This window comes from Typopeltis vanoorti, chromosome 14, assembly GCF_054136105.1.
Source record: "Typopeltis vanoorti isolate ZY-2024b chromosome 14, IOZ_Tvanoo_1.0, whole genome shotgun sequence".
In the NCBI taxonomy this organism is placed as follows: domain Eukaryota; kingdom Metazoa; phylum Arthropoda; class Arachnida; order Uropygi; family Thelyphonidae; genus Typopeltis; species Typopeltis vanoorti.
The window spans coordinates 40756731-40774255 of record NC_143562.1 but is presented as its reverse complement, the minus strand read 5'-3'; the positions used below and the strand labels follow the sequence as shown (position 1 = coordinate 40774255).

At 35.7% G+C, this 17525-nt stretch overlaps 1 protein-coding gene and 1 non-coding gene across 2 annotated transcripts in view; both read left to right on the top strand.

Moving 5' to 3' along the window:
* Positions 1-389: 389 nt before the first annotated feature.
* On the top strand, positions 390-462 carry TRNAV-AAC (transfer RNA valine (anticodon AAC)). The gene has a single exon. It is a non-coding gene; the product is annotated as a tRNA-Val (tRNA).
* A 6051-nt stretch (positions 463-6513) lies between these two features.
* LOC150099392 (uncharacterized) overlaps positions 6514-17525 on the top strand; it is a 36769-nt gene continuing 25757 nt past the window's right edge. The window contains exon 1 of the mRNA XM_090404256.1: positions 6514-7279. Coding sequence (XP_090260382.1) covers positions 6670-7279 — 610 coding nt within the window. The 5' untranslated portion in view covers positions 6514-6669. The remainder of the gene's footprint in view (positions 7280-17525) is intronic.

The window sequence follows — 17525 nt, the reverse complement described above, 5'->3', positions numbered from 1 at the left end:
GCTGTGGAGAAAGAAAAGGAGACATGCTATGAGTGAGTACATACAAGCCAACCTATACAGGTTGCAAATTTCGTGTTATGTGTATCGGTTTGTCACAGTGATTATTACTCCTTATAATGAGTTAATATTTCGTTATTTGTTTATATTTGTCAGGCACTGAGTAAGCAGTTTCTGACTATAGCAGCGGAGTGGCTTCAATACAGCTACTTCAGTTTTCTTTTCACAAACATAAAACCGACTTCTAACATTTATTTAGTAGTGGTTACATGTCAAACTTTAATGTGTTTGAAAAATATAGTGTAGTAAATTTAACGTATTTAAATACCACATAATTAAATGGAGTTTATCAATAATCTTACAACTAATATTTCTAGATAATTCCAACATGTGTACCTGTGGTGTAGTGGTTATCACATCCGCCTAACACGCGGAAGGTCCCAGGTTCGATCCCTGGCAGGTACAGATTTTCTTTTGTCCATCCATGGATGGATCCTCTCACCCCAAAAATAGAACACTTGCTTTTAAATTCATTATTAAACTCTTATTTTTGTCTTGTCTGATCCCGTAAATTTAATATAGTCAGATAGACATACGAATTTGGGAATTCATAGAGTTCATGGGGCAGCGGCCACTGACTTCCAGTTAGTCTTCTGAGATACAAATTGTTTCTTAGAATCAAAAACTTCACTGTGAAGTTTTTGATTTGAATATTCTTAGAATCAAAACTTCACACAGTGAAGTTTTTGATTGTAAGTTGTTATGGAAAAAAAAAAAAAACTTTTACACACAATTGCACTCACTGTGAAAAGGAATGTAAAATACTGGCCGATGGTGCTCCTTATGTGGATCAAGGTCTCCACCTCTCTAAATACCGGTGAACATGTTTCTATACTGAGTTCACTTCAATAGAGTCCAACGTGACCTCAACGACATATTATTATTATTATTATTATTATTATTATTATTATTATTATTATTATTATTATTATTATTATTATTGCGTGATACTCCCAAGGAATCCCAGAACTCACAGGGACACACACAACTCCCCACTTGACCTACTACTTAATCCTCCAACGACGACACACCGCCTCCACTACTTACCGTATTTACTTGAATATAACTCGCACTTCTCCCCCAAAAATTAAAGTTAAAAAATCGTGTTGCGAGATATATGCGGGGATTTTCGGAAACTAAAGTTTTTCAGGAAAAAATTAAATTGACGTTTATAATTAAATTCATTATAATTTATAATTGCTCACATTATTTATAAAATGAATGCATTTAACTTTTAATTATCAACGTTATTTACGCGATCGGCCGCTCGGCTTCATCACGCGATATTTTGAATGAATCTTTTTCTTGTAATTAAATTAATTATTTCTTTCGAAATCATTTCCCAAGCTCTCCAAATCCAGTAGTACAGCAGTTCTAATGATGGTGTCTTAATCTTAATCCATCCCCACGCAATTCAAGATCAAGTAGAAGTCAATGCTCTCACTCCCACGTTTCCTCTACTGGTTGCTTCCATCTTTGTGCATATCATTGGTACGGTATTTACAAAAGATCGTGCGACTCAACGACAAAGGCAAGCCGACGATTGTTGAGTTGAAATGCTGATTCCCTTCACTCGAATTTTTAAAATATCTGAAACTGCCATAACAACATTCACTATTTATTTCTTAAAGTTGTAAACTTTTTTCATGGGCGAACTATATGTGAAACTTTTTAATTTCTTTTTTCGTAAAGTAAAATCAGGGGTGCGAGGGCGAGCTATATTTGAGTAAATAGGGTAATTCTGCAGCTACACACAACGCCATCTACCGCCCACCACCAACAATAATATTTTTTTATCTGTAAATTACGAATGTTCATTTTGGACGATTTGCCTGCTGGATGGAAAATACCAGTGAAGAAATAAGCGAGAAAAAGCCATGCTACCTCCAAAGATTATCTAACTCACCTTCAATTGAAAAAGCTCCTATAAAGATTCCTCTCGTCACGACGAGAATCGGAAACCAGTCGAAGGGCTCAATGTCCCGTCAGTGATATAGAAATACATTAAATTAAACGGAAAAAGGAAACAAAATAAGGGAATGAACCAATTACAAAATTCCAGAAGATTTCACGAAGTAATTGTCGTATGAAAATCTTACGACCTTCGTAAAGTAAATCGCCAGAAGGTTCTAATCCTTCTTCTTTAACATCTAGAAAGAGTAATGACCATTTGTTATTATTATTAAAATCTACGTCTGATAAACCTTATCTTCATTTTTTTTTACTAAAGTGGATTTTCTTTTAATGATCTAACAAACAACAAAAAAAAAAAAGAGTTGAAATAATAATAATAATAATAATAATAATAATTACTATCACGATATAAACATTTAATGAATTATTATGACGAATTCAAATTTCGTCACGCTTTGAACAAATTTATTGACGCAGTGAACGATTTCGAGCCGTAACTATAACAGTCTACATCCTTTTCCACTTATAAAACATTCAAAAGACTGAACGTGGGAGTTACACATATGCATCTTTAAAATACAGCGTGTTAGACTTTGAAGGCTAGATATAATGGTCAATAAGCATTTCAGTTCTACGCATGCAAGCAACAGTTTATTTTAGATTTTGTTGTTCTTGTTTTCGTCAGGTGGCTATTCTGGTGTATTCTGACCCGAAAGTATATAGAAAATGAACGGATACATGGTTGTTGTTTTAAGTCATTTTATGCCAATTTAAAATTATTTTAAAACTAAACCATTTCAGTTTCGGTTTCAGTTTTTTTTTGGGGGGGGAGGAAGGATTATGCAATCTCTCTTATGATCCGATGTCATGTAATAAAATTATTCCTGTTTTCTGACAGAAAAAAAAAATTAAACTTTAAAAATTGTTCCGGAAAAAAAAAAAAAACTTGCATCTATATCTTTACAGAATGCATCTTGGTTCTTTAAGCGCATCTAAGGAGGTTTAATTTGAGACTGATGAGTATAAGGAACCTATCAAACCGGTATCAGAGCGTGAATGACGCATATCCTACTTAAGTTCGTGAGCCCAACCCAGATGTATCCAGTCCACCATAGGGCACGTAACAGTACAAAAGCCGACGTGACGGACGCTGTGTTTTTCAGGTCACTTCTAAGAAGTTTTTGGATTTCGTCCGAATGATGGATACTTTGGAAGTTTTCACGGCACCATCTATCATGTCAGCTTTTGTTTACATTCGAAACACTATGCGAGGGAGAGTTTCTTCGGTTGTCATGCTCCTCTTTCCGCTGCAGATGGTCAGCATGCACGTGCGATGGTTTAGCCGAAACACAGTATCCTAGAAACAATATGTACTCCGTCTATTTACATCTCTGCTTTGAACGGAGGCTAAGTGTCAAACCTTTCGACAGATTTCTCGTGTTTTCTTGACCGAACTGAAAACACACTTTTCTTTATTGAGACATTAACAAACATCGGTGATTTTGGTATGATTTTAAAAATTCGAGCTTTTTTTTATATATAATAAAATCAAACACAGACCATCACCTAGGTAATTATGTAATACATAATTGTAAAAACAAAATAACTCATAAATAAGAAAATCCTTTGTCTGCTTGTCTTTCTCTACAGACAAAACATTTCATGCATTTCTTTATTATTGTCATCTCCATAAAATAAGCATCATCTTTACAGTTTTCGTGAACAGTTTCTCAGTATTAAAGAAAATAATCACCATTTTTTTCATGTCCCACACCATGCGTGTGTGTGTATGTGGGTGTGTGGAAGGGAGTGCGCACGTGAGTATTCGCAAAGTTATTCTTATAAAATTAAAAACAAAACGATATTTTATTTAATGCGTAACAGGCCACTAGGCCTAATACGTAAAGGAAGAAGAAGATTTTTATTTAATGGTGAAATTCATAAATTTATATTTATATATTATGTCCATATTCGAGCCTCCATAGGTCAGTTGGTTTCGACGATGCCCTTTGGTTGGAAATACCTGAGTACGAATCCAGGTCTAGTACACAAAGGATCTTTATCAGGACTTTTCATCTGAAGGTGAGTTAGCCCGTCTCATACACAGGTAGTAGGATTTTTCCTACCGGAAACTCGGGTTTTTCGTCCCATAAAACAGGCAAACCGACCACAAGAATACACGCAATATACACACACATGACACCATCCTATTTCGTTGAATATGGTTTCGAACGCTTCTGTGGTAAAATACGGGTCTACACGTAAGCGTAAAACAGGAAGAAAGAGGAAAGATATTCATATTCATATGGAAGCAGCAGAGTTTCATAACACATGCAGACAAATTGAGCAGAGAAAACATACAATTAAGAAAATACTATTAGTGAGCGTAGATAGTGGGTTTTGTGCTGTGGAGTGCCCTTCCGCAATGAATCCGCTGCATCTTTAGCTGTTTCTCAAGAATGAGATCAAATCTAATTTAAAGTGTTAACGACAATTGTTTTAAATTACTCTTTTAAAAAAGTACAATCAAAAAACAAACATTAGTAACAGAGATGTAAATTTTTCAATAGAAACAAAACACTAACTAAAAAATCAGCTTGTAAAGAATTTTAATGTGAAGTTTGTTTAAATTAGCGTATAACTGATGGTCCGAAAAATATTGATGCCATACGACAACAATAATTCTGTTGCTTTACAATACGTTATTACGATCTGCATCTTTAGCTCTTTCTCCATATGAGATGAAATTAAATCAAATTTAGTTTGCATGTTGGCTCAGTGGACAGTATCTTCCCTCTCCAACAAACAGGTCATGTGTGCGAATCCCACTGTGGCTAAGGACGTTTGAAAATGTCTTTAAGTGTAGACGATTTTAATCGTCCAATGTGAGACCATTATCCTGTTTACTAGAAGTCTGAACTGACTTGAAAAGTTTCATGTTTGGGCTCTAGAACAGAGTTTAAGGAGTATCTACGCCTTAGCACACCCGTGATTCTAATGTAATAGGTTTATAATCTTTTGTGGGCGGTTCTTACATTAAAAAAAATTGACCGTTTGAGTCTGACATATGATATCAGGACCAGAAGATTGTGTTGCCATCCAAATGATTCAAGATGTTTTTTTTTATTTTTTTATGATAAAAAATGAAAGCAGGTATGCAGTGAACTATTCTTCGGTATAGCAAAATGTGACTTGTCTTGCTCATCTATGCAGGAGATTCGAGGAGGAGAAGAATCATGACAGAAGAACAGCTTTGTTCCATGTGGATATAAGAAAGAGAGAGAGGAGGAAGAGGTAAAAAAAAACAGGGAAGAGTTAAAATTATAACCGATGACCTTTGCTGGGAACCAGTAAGCACGACTGCCATTTGAGTAAGATGCTAGTTTTCTGCACCTAAAATAATATCAGGAATCGGATGAAATTGTGTAGGGGATTCCCAATGTCAATTTAGATCCATATAATTTTATCTACCATCTTACATCTATGACACAGTTCAATTCAAACTATATACGGAACAGAGGTAGGACTTGAAGCAAATGCAGTTACTTGTTAACTGTTTCCCGTCTTATGATTAAGCACTGACCAGTTTTAAGCTTTTCTTTCCACATTTCCATTTGCACGGAACTTCTCATCGAGTCGCACTATTCGTTAACGGCTGGATGCAAGTTCCTCTTGAATTCATGTAGAGTAAATGTAGTAAAATTATCTGCGAAATAAAAATCCAGTATATTTTTTTCTTTTCATTAAATACTAGACATTCTCTTCAAATGAAACTCAGGTATAAGTTTAACGCGAAAAGACCACAAAAACTAATGAAGAATTGAAGATACTATGAAAAAAAAAAATTTAGATTGCAATATGAATGTCCCATTCACTTTTCTAAGAGAGTAAATGTAACGGTTCATTCGTTTATTCAACAGCATTATCACCCGAAGCCTACAGTAAGCCATTCTAGTGTTTAATCTTTACAGACTCAGAAATTGTAACACCTCACTTAAGAATTAAACATAATTTATTCTAATAAACTTATTCTTAAAGTGCTAAGTCGTTTATGATACTTCAGCACCTGACCTTGACAGCACACCCAGTTTCGTATCTCTCTCTCTCTCTCTCTCTCTCTCCCGGACATAAGAACCAACTCCAACTTCGTAGTTCTATTGTACCAGTAAAAACACACTTTTTTTTTTTCTTCTGCTGTTTCTTAGGAAGCATTCCACTACTATATCCTTGTCACCCCAAGTTCCGCGATGCTGTTTTGCCCTCGCTTGTGACACTCAAATTTCAGGCTACAAGTCAGCTGGGCTTCAACGGGTCCGCGTTGCTGCTGTACATGTGACACCCGCCCACACATGTTCGAAACCCCGCTAGTGGGACCTCACGCCTCGACATTCTCTCTGCCGGCAAGGAACAGTTGACATGATGACTACTGTTTCTAATATCTGTCACCACCTGTCGTATGTAGGGGGAAACGTCTCTTGACATTCCCCCCATCAAGTGTGCGTACTTGTTGGCTCGTTTCCTTGAGCAAAGATTATTTGATGAGAGGGAATCGTGCCTTGTAGTAGTTTCAAGGCTATAAAGTCAGACCGTTGCTATCTTTGGAGACCATCGACGATATATGGCTTTTCCTATTAAATAGAAACTGATAGCCGAGCTTGAGAGTATTTCTCTGTTTCGTGGGAAGTAATCTGCGGATTTATGGATCCATTGTCGTATAGCCGTACTAATCCGGCTTACAACTTCGCGATGTGGAAATCAGCTAATTCTTTCAACACCGTTGCATTTCCAAGTGCTCATACAACATTATCAGACAGAAGAGGAAATATTCTCTCTACGCCATCATTCGTATCACTTCCCCCCACTACATATGAGGAACAACCTTCCGTTATTCCGGATCTACAAGTAGATGAAGTGTTCTCTCTGTCTTCCGGTACCATCCATTCTCCAGTGCTTAAACCTTTTGCCCAAATTTCTGACTTCCCAGAGATTTTGAGTAACGGTTCGATCAATCGAAGGAATAAATTGGGAAGCGAACTCCAGACTTCCGATCGTACCTGCTTTCAGAACTTCGACAACGGTGACCTTTCCGCACTTCGCCAGAGTAAAACATCGGAACATGATTATATTTCTTTGTCCGATATCGAGTTTCAGGAGGAAGATGACGATTCTAGTTGCGTGTTCGAGACGATGTTTGATATTAACGACAATGCCAATGCAAAGGCAGATTGTTCCGAATGTTCGTCGGATCTTTCGCCCCAGACGATAAAAGAAAAGTGTCACTTTCCAACAAGAGATACGACTTCATCAGGTAGGCTTACCCGATCATGTACGTAAAATTGAATTTTCTAAATCCTAATGTTATATTATATATATATATATATATATATATACATATATATATAAAGAACAAAAAGACGAGTTATTGTTTTGTTATTTTGGGTTTCAATATTTATTAATATACTAATTTTGAATCGATTATCTGTAAATAAAGATTAAATTAAACACTAAGATAGTCTTCAATTGAAAGAGCCGTATAACTAGTATTTCGTTACAGAAGTACAAAATCTAAAGGATATTCATAATCAGCATTTTAGCCAGGAAGCAAGAACATCTAGTTACTGTGCGGATTCCTTGTTATGATTAATAATTTCTTTATTATCATGATTATTCTTGCACATTTGTATTTTGTCTAGGAAATTAATTAATTCTGTTTAAGACGTCGCTGTCACTTTGGAATATCTTAACCGTCTTGTCGAGAAAGCCGATGTCAAGAATCCTTTGAGTGTATCACGTCTTTCAAATTTCCCTACTGGATAAATCTAAAAGGATTTATGAGAATGGATCCTCCTTTTAGATTTATTCTCCTGGATAAATCTAAAAGGAGGATCCATTCGCAGAAATTATTATCTTCATTCAAAAATCTGCGGATAGACTCTTTCTTGCAAATTTTTCAAGAATACGATGATGAAAATACTTGTATTTTCATCATCCTTTTTTCATCCCTAAATGTGGTTTATTGATTTGTGTTGAAATGAAATCCGGTCTTTTGAAACTAACCATAACTTCTATACGGTCACTTCGGCAACTGATTCGCAATTTGGATGGGTTTCATCAAAGTTGTCTTCCGCGCAGAATGTGAACCAGGCAATAAAATTATTTATATCTGTGTCATCTTTAGCAAATCTCTCTCTTCCTTAATCTTAACCCGATACATCTCTGAAAAAAAATCTTCATTATTTGCATGTATTTCCTTTATAATTCCATTGGGATACCCAGCATTTGATTCATTTTGCAACATTTCACTGCCAATTATTGTTTTCTTGCTTTTTTGAGACATTGTTCTCGGCACAATGGAACTCTCACCAAACTGTAGAAAGTGATGTTAAAGCATGAAAAATTACATTAGGAAATTTCTTAAAATCAGCAAAAACATTCTTTTTTTTTTTTTTAAACAAAATTATGTTTTTTAACTTGGCAAAAGTACAGAACTCTGTTGGCGCGGATATTCAAACTCATACTAGTTTACAACTAAGATTCTTATTTACAACGTGTGTAACTTATTTATATTAGTTATATACGCTGGAATGACCTATTATAGCGTCATCGGCAGAGTAAATTCGTAAGGGGAGGGGGATAAGAAAAAAAAAATTATCATGCAGGTTTTGAAATCTGTGTAACTGCAAAGTAATAGTGATCAGTGTCTAAAGAAGCTTCTATTTTGTCCCGATCTGCTTCTCAAATACATAAGGGGGAAAATCAGTTTGAAATCTTATATGTTTTTCTTGTTGTGTGTGGGATCGTCACAAACAAACCAGCCAGAATAACGCATGCATTAAAATCATAATACATTGGCCTCATAGCCTTAAAGCAACAACAAACCAATCAGCGGGAGATATAAAGAAATATTTAAAAAAAAAAATATATATATATATATATATATATATATATATATATATATATGTATAATGTTAAATAAACAGCAAACATAAACTCAGGCGCTTCATCATAACTATTACAATCGATGTACAAAACCAAATTTGTTTTATATTTAGAAAACAATTCACCGTTTATAGAGAGATTGTAATTGTTATCATAGCGGTATATGAAATGAAGAATTTAGCCGAGTAATGCATGACTGAGTTGGTCCGAAACATACAGGCTCCAAGGAATTGACAGAGTCTGCGCTTAGGCTGGGTAACATGTTTTCCGGTACTCAGTAATAATGGAACCAAAGCTTTCTCTGTAATGAAATAATAAATAAAATAAAATAAATATTCTTTCTTAACGTTTGATAGTTCATAAATAATTCTGAGGCTTACGAGTTTTTGTTTTATTTCTCTTTTCCAAATTTCGAGGTTTCCCTTTCTTAAGATGACACTGATCACTTGTGCAACGACGTGTCGCTAATTCATATACTTCATCGACGAACGAAATCTCTTGGATCGCCACTGAAATCGGGTGTGGAACATTATGAATGGCTTATCAGATTCAGGAGAATTTCAGTGTAACAGTGTGCGTGTGCGCGCTACACTGTCACTTGTTTTACTGAGACACCGGAACTTCATCCTTACACTATTGAAAAAAAGTTAAAAGCATAAAAATGTCTTCCCCAAATATTTGAAATGTGATTAAATAATTTTAAATAATGCGATTATTCGCAATTTCTACGTCTATAAAAAACAACTGATTTTCATTATAAAACTGGAATCTTTAACTCTGCAGTCATGGAGCATTCTTGCCCATGTTTATAAGACAGTCATTATCACTGCATAGATAATTTTGCTAAGTGCTGGATTAGGCGCGACAAAACCTCATATTTTGTAATCAAGTTAAATTTTTGTATTGAAGTTAAAGTTTACAAACCTAGTGAAAGGTTGCTTCCCTGGTTTTGTTATTCTAATAAAAACTAGTTCGCACTTAAAAACACGTACTCTCTATACCGGAAGTCAAATGAATACAAGACCTTTCGTATGGCAAGAGCTACCTACAGACTTGACACAACAATACACAGATCGCGCATGATGTACCTAATGATGCACGTGATTAGCTATATGTTATCAATTGCTTTGACTTAAACAAAGTGTGGGGGGAGGGGGGACCGGTTGTTAATTGTTTGGCTCTTTCTGTATGTTCTCTGCTGCTTTTCACGATACTGTTAAGTAAATGGCCAGTGAAATGTCGAAGGTCATGTAATTTCTGGAATTAACTCTCTACGATCATTATCTCGTATTTATTATTGGAATTAACGTTTCTGTATGAAGCTCTGCGATCATGGTAGCATCGATTAAAAAAAAAAAAAAAGGAAAGAAACAAGAGTTCGATGCTACACACCATAAATACAAATCCTGTAATCACGATGTGCTGATGGTGGATGCTAAATCCAGATGAACACTTGATAACAAGATTCATCGTTCCAAGGAATGCTTTTAAACTATTTAACTGTCTCTAAACATTACTATTTGTGCTCGTCTTTCGAAATAAAATTCCTTTTGACGTACTGCACCGGGTATGGTATCTATATGGTCCTGTACCCTAGGCTTCTTTCCCCGCAATTTATTATGATCATTTTTTTATTTTTGCAACCCATACCTACCTAAATATCATATGAAATATCCATAAAATTCAAGAAAGTGAACGAAGCTGGAAGTGTACTAATATATGCTGAGTCTTGAAAATAACTTGAAAATAACAAATACAACTATGCTACTAACATAATAGCACCCTCACAAATACGTGCCCTACCTGTTCCTTTGGTGTCCAACTAATAATACGTAAAAAAACTTTAAAACAATCATATTTAGTTATGATTCCTAGATTGTGTGAAATCAACCCGAAAGTTGGTTTTACACAAATCTAGGAGATTTTAACTTGTAAATCAAATTGGCTCTCCTTCTCTGTCTTCACAGATCAAGCTGGAAGGGAGGATGAATCAGTTGCTATCAGTCCTGATCAAATACAATTAGTTAAACCTGCTAACCAGAATATCAGATAATCCATTTCTTAACCAAATCTCCCTACAAATACACTTTTGATAATTGCTCTTTTCTTGGCAACTCCGACCAAAACTTTATCCACGTTTCCTTTTCTAGAAATGGATCTCATACGAGCAAATCTTCGCCTTGTATCCAATGATATTACAAATGGGATAACCTCCGGGATATCTACGCCTCTTTTCCATGGTATGATTACTGTCTCCGCTCACTCAATTCACGTGCATGCTCCGATCAAATTAGTGATCGACCTTTATCCAAACTCTAGTTTTTTTTAGAAAAATGCCCTGTGCTCTTCCTGCTATACAATATCTTAAACACTGGTCGTTTCGTCATTCTCAAGTGGAATAAAGATAATCTAGTGAATTAGTCCTGCTTTATTATCACAGGTATTATGGATCTCAGGTTAAGATCCATAATAGTCAATATCCTGGATGGAGATGACACTTGACAAGTCGGGACGAGACTCCGTTCTTTACAACCTTCTCCATACTTTTTCCCAACGAATATAACCGTCAACTTTTCAAGAAATGTTAATAGATTCCAACTTTCATTTGCCCACAAACGACACCGTCATGGTCATGTCATAGGTGTACAGCATCGAATGACCCCTCGTTTGTAGGGTTAATAAATAAATAAATAAATGAAAAATTTAATCAAACTTAGCCTTTATAAGAATTGAACTTGCAGAAGGACGAAATATTTTCCGACTTTAGCTCACAGATGCTTTAACGTAGGAGACTGGCTAACTAAAACTAACTGGCTGGCTCAAGTTCGAAAGACCTCGTCAATACCAACTGAGCTATTATATCATCCCGCAAAACAGAAGAAACCAGCTGGAGAATAAAAGCAATTATTAGAAAATATAGTGCTGGATTTATAGCTTTAAGTTCCTTTGGCTAATTACAATCAAACCAAAATTCTGCAACCATTCTTCTCTAAAATAACAGATGATTTAGAAAACTTACGCAATTCTGAACCATTCATCCTGGAATCTGGGTTATTCAAACGTTACGCATTTTCTTGAAAGACGGTATCTGAAAATATGCATCTTTAGGTTAAAGCTTTTGAATTTTGGAACAAAAAAAAATCTCAGTATGTCTTCATAGAATACAACATTGAGTCGCGCGATATACAACACACACACACACACAGGGTGCAATGAAGACCAAAATTAAAACCTTTTTACAAATTTAAATCATTCTGTCAATAAAAATGCGCTGCTTGCAACTAAAAGTAAACCATGATCACTTTCTGAACGTCCCACAACCTAAATTAATTAAATTCCCTCTGGTCAGAGCAGAGTTACTGCAAATACTGTATATGGGATCGATACGTTTTCTTTTCCCACTATGTGCACCTGCAAATGGTCCGATCGAAACAAAAACCGGAATGCCAAACAAATAGAAATTCTTTCAGCTAGAGTCTAGGAGTAGCTTGTGTACGAACTGAAAGGTTGACTGCGCATATGAGAAACGCATCTAAAATAAAAGATATGATGAAATTAATCGTTGTGATTCTTCGGCTATGTGCATGGTCAGGGAGGAGCAACCAAAATTTTAACTACTGGTTCGAGTGTTTAATTGTTCACAGCCAATTCCAATTGATACAAACTGTACTTCCTCGATTCTAAGATGCCAACGATTGTTAAGACGCACCATCATTTTCAGCATCGCTAACAAAGAAAAAAAATATTACAACAAATTGACAATATCCAAACAACAGAAAACATTTAACTATGTACATATTATCCTTCATGCATATCCCATCCATCGCATCCAATTTTCATTCGTTCAAACGAGTTGCGTCTCTGATTAGGAGTTGTAGGTAATTCATTGCAACCAGGTTGCCTTTCCTCTGCTGCATTCCTTTAACGGTTAGTATTTTATGCCTGTGGATATGCGTTCACCGGGCTGATTTGCCTGTTTGAGAAAGAAAAAAAAAACTGAGTTTCGAGAAGAAAAACCCTTCACCTCAGTATGTGACCGGATAGCTTATCGTCAGAGCAAACTTTGTTTACAATTACAGTCTAAATCTTCTGAATCCCTTTTTCACTTTAGAGTCGTTGATGTCCGCGCTTCCCTGAAAAATCGATAACCGTCCTCTCGGTTATCGAATATTGCTGCCGGAGCATTTCTTAAATGAGTGCTCCATTATAATATTTCAGTATTTTCTTTTTTTTTTTCAAGTTGATCGATTTGTAGGTTTTGATGGAGGTAATCTCTTTATCTGACCAGAAAGAAACACCAGCCAATATTTGTATTCCTTCATGCAACCCCTCACGACGCAGAGCCGGCGCTAGGGTCTTTGACGCCCGCATGCAATTTCTATCTAAGCGCCCCTGTAACAATCCGGGAGTGTGTGTGGGTCTTTTACGATAATAAAAATTTAAATTATTTGGAATTTCTTAAATAAATTTTGACAGAACAGCCACACGTTGGTTCGCTAAATGTAACGAACCGGGAGTGTTGACTAGACAGGATAATCGTTAAAAACCCGTAAATTGAAAAAATTCTCAAAAGTTAAACCAATTTTGATAAAGCCACTTCACTTTAATCGTTGAATATAATGATACAGGGATTATGGCCTTCTCACCGACCCGAATCGCTAACAAAATTAAAATGAATTTTAATTAAAGTTAAAATTTATTTCAACTAAAGTTTAAAAAAATTCTTGCATTTTACAAATTACTAAATTCTTAGAAACTTGTAATAATTTTTATAAGTGGAACTGTCTTTTAGGAAATTAAAAGAAAGTCAAGATAGATGAGAAAATAATAAAAGAATTCAGAAATAATTAGAACATTTAATAAGTATTCAAAAAATAATATCTTTACAGAATAACAGAAAATAAATTAAATTACATAAATATACTTGAAATTTTTTAAATTAAAATTTTAAGTTTTTGATTTCATATTCACAAAATTAGAAATAATGGTCTTAACATCTAATTCCGCACATATATCATTTTCAATGGCTATTAACGCCAAACTAACAAGCCTTTTTTGTGACATACTTGTTCTTAAGTAGGTTTTAATCAATTTCAACTCGGAAAAGGAACGTTCACCGCCCGCTATACTGATAGGTAAGGTTAATAGTATTCTTAAAGCAATTGAAAAGTTAGGGAAAGATAAATTATTGGACACAATAAAATTAAGAATATCGAAAGGGCTTTTGAATATTTAAATTATCCTTACGAAAAATATCCCGGAAAGCACATAACTCGTCATATAGTTCTATTGCATTTACGTTTTTTTTATTATCGCAGTTACTGTCGTAGGGAAAGAGTAATTGAAGCAAGGTTACGGCAGGAAACGAAAATTGGTGAGGAGCAGTTTGGATTTATGCCAGGAAGAGGGACAACGGATGCAATATTTGCGCTAAAGCGATTGATGGAGAAATATAGAGAGATGCAAGTGGATCTGCACATGGTGTTTATAGATCTGGAAAAGGCATACGATAGAGTGGCCAGGCAGGAGGTATGGAAGTGTATGAGGAAGAAGGGGGTGTCGGAGAAGCACGTGAGGTTGGTGAAGGAGATGTATGAGGAAACAGAAACTCAGGTCAGGTCTAGTGTCGGCATGACAGAAGGGTTCCCTATTGTCGTAGGGCAACACCAAGGGTCAGCTCTGAGCCCCTACCTCTTTGACCTGATCATGGATGTACTAGTGGAGGATGTCAAGAAGGAGGCACCATGGAGCATGCTGTTTGCCGATGACATTATTCTATGCGAATCATCCCGAGAGAAGCTTGAAAATACCCTGGAAGAGTGGAGAAAGGCATTGGAAGAGAGCGGCATGAGAATTAACCGGGTGAAGACTGAATATATGTCAACGGGGAGTGATGAGGATATCGTCATACGACTCCAGGGCGAAAGGCTAATTTCAGGGAAGAAATTCAAGTACCTTGGGTCGGTTGTCGAGAGTAATGGTGACCTGGATGAGGAAATACAGCCGAATAACATGCGGTTGGATGAATTGGAGGAAGATGAGCGGGGTCCTGTGCGACAAGAGAGTGAGTTGTAAGAGGAAAGGAAAGCTCTATAAGATGGTGGTGAGGCCGGCGATGCTCCATGGTGCGGAGACGTGGCCTATAACCAAGGCACAGGAGAGGAAGATGGAGGTAGCGGAGATGCGGATGTTGAGATGGATGAGTGGTGTGACAAAGAAGGACAGGATAAGGAATGACTACATCATAGGGACGGTTAAGGTGGGACCAATTGGCAAGAAGATACAAGAAAGTAGGCTGAGGTGGTTTGGACATGTTGAGAGGAAGGGTGAAGAGTATGTTGGTAAACGAGTGGAGTATATAGAGTTGGAGGGAAGGAGGAAAAGAGGCAGGCCCAAGCTCAGGTGGAGGGATAAGATGACAGAGGATCTTAGGGAGAAAGGATGGAGTCCAAAGGATGCCCTGGACCGGAGAACTTGGAAGAGGAAGGTTAAAGATTGGTGCGCCGATCCCGTTTAACATGGGATAAGGCAGAGTGAAAGAAGAAGAAGAAGAAGTTATTGTCGTAGTCCTTCAAGAGAATCTCTAAATCGTCACAAATTTTTCGTAAATCTTCGTTATTAATTTGTAGTCATCTATACAAGAAATTGAAATGATCATATATTTTAGTTGTTCAAAACGTTCTATTAACGAACACATTGCAAGTCTAGAAGTGCATAAAACACATTCGCTCTAAATTTATCTTCTGGCGATTGTGGCGTTTCGTCATGATGCTCGTATTCAAATTGTCGTGTCTTCTTTCGTCATCGAACTTCCGTACCAGTTTTAAATTCTTGTTCTCCATCCACCTCTTCACTCAGTTATTTTTCCGTTTTTAGAACTTCTTTAAAAAAATTTTTTTTTTGATCGATACTCTTGTAAGAATATTTTTAAGTTTTCGATAGATTCTAAAGCAAGTGTAATGTTCATATTTTTGTCTTGAATCATTTTACTCACAGGGTTTATTCCGTTAAGTAAATCATACCAAGTTTTAAGAGAGCAAATAAATTTGTAGTCCTTTATTTTAGCACATAATGTTCGTGCTTCATGCTGAGTTTCTTCTTTAAAATTTTCATTATTTAAAATTTCAAAAAGTGCACCATAAATTTCTCCTAACTAATATCATAGAGGATGGACTGCATTAATTTTACTTTCCCATCGCGTTTCTGATGGCTGTTTCAATGTTAATTCTTTTTACGAACTTTAAAGGATTGTCCAACGTTTGTAAGAGAATGAAAAGAATTGTATATTTCTTGAATAACTGCAAAGAAACTAAATGTATCTGCATTCACTTTGGCTGCATCGTTAATTATTAAATTTAGAGTATGAGAAGCACGTGGCACGTTAAAAGCTAGAGGATTTTTGTTCAAAAGCAAATTTTGAAGCCCATATTTGCTCCATTGTCATACCCTTGACCTCATATGTCTTCAATGGGAATGTTCCATTTTTCCAGTTGTTCGACTATTGTTGCACATAAACCACGTCCTGTGGAATCTGATATATCTGCAAAACCTAAAAGGTTTTCCCTGATCTTGATAATTCCATTGTCACAGGAAACAAAGCGAATAATAATGGTCATTTGTTCTGTTTTACTTGCATCAGGTGTGCAGTCCAAAATTATGGAATAATATTTAGATTTTAGAATTGATAATAAAATTGTATCCCTGATTGCGTTACTTGAAGTTTCCAATATTTCATTTGACGTCTTTACTCAAACAGTGTACTCTATTGTTTCGTTTTAGGGCTCTTTCAACATGATTTTCCATAACAGGATCAAACTTCCCAAACAGTTCGTCTAATTTTAAAAAAATGCCGTTATTTCTTTCATGTAATATATCAGATTATCCGCGAAAAGCTAAATTTCGGCTTCCAACGAGTTTTATAATTTCAATCAAGCGTTCTAAAACACTCGTCCAATGTTTCTTTTCCATTTCAATACATGCTTTGAAATGGAAAAGTAGTTTTCTTTTTTTAAATTTTTATCGAGTTCCTACCATTTTAAGAAATTTTTCATGCGAGTTAAACTAGTCTCATGTCTATGTAAAGTTGTACTTACATTTCTACAATCGTTATAATCTTCTACAAGACTCAGTGGGTGATTCAGTTGATTCAGTAGGCGACAAGTTTGCAACAAAAAAAAAAAAACAGAATTTAAAGTTTCGGAATAAATGAGCCATGTTCTTTGCACGAGCTCCCGTTTTCCATTTTTTATTATAATATGTGTCGCCAAATTTACGACTATATGTATCTCTGCGATATATTATATTTTTATTTTGAACAGGCCCCATTTCAATTAAAACAATAGTTCAATAGTTGCAATAGTACCTTCATCCAAACTTGATGATGTGCATGGTTCTTCAACTCTGATGTCTGATGTATCGAGTTGGTTACAATCTGCATCAGAATATTTTAATATTTTAACAAATTTATTAAGAGCCCCAGTTTGTTTCTTAATATCTGCTTCTTTCGCAGCATGACGCTTATGATTTTGTGCACCGGATAACTTTTTCTTAAATTTTTGATTCCATTTCTATTTTATACCCACAAGAAATTATTACACAACACGACACAGAGACGA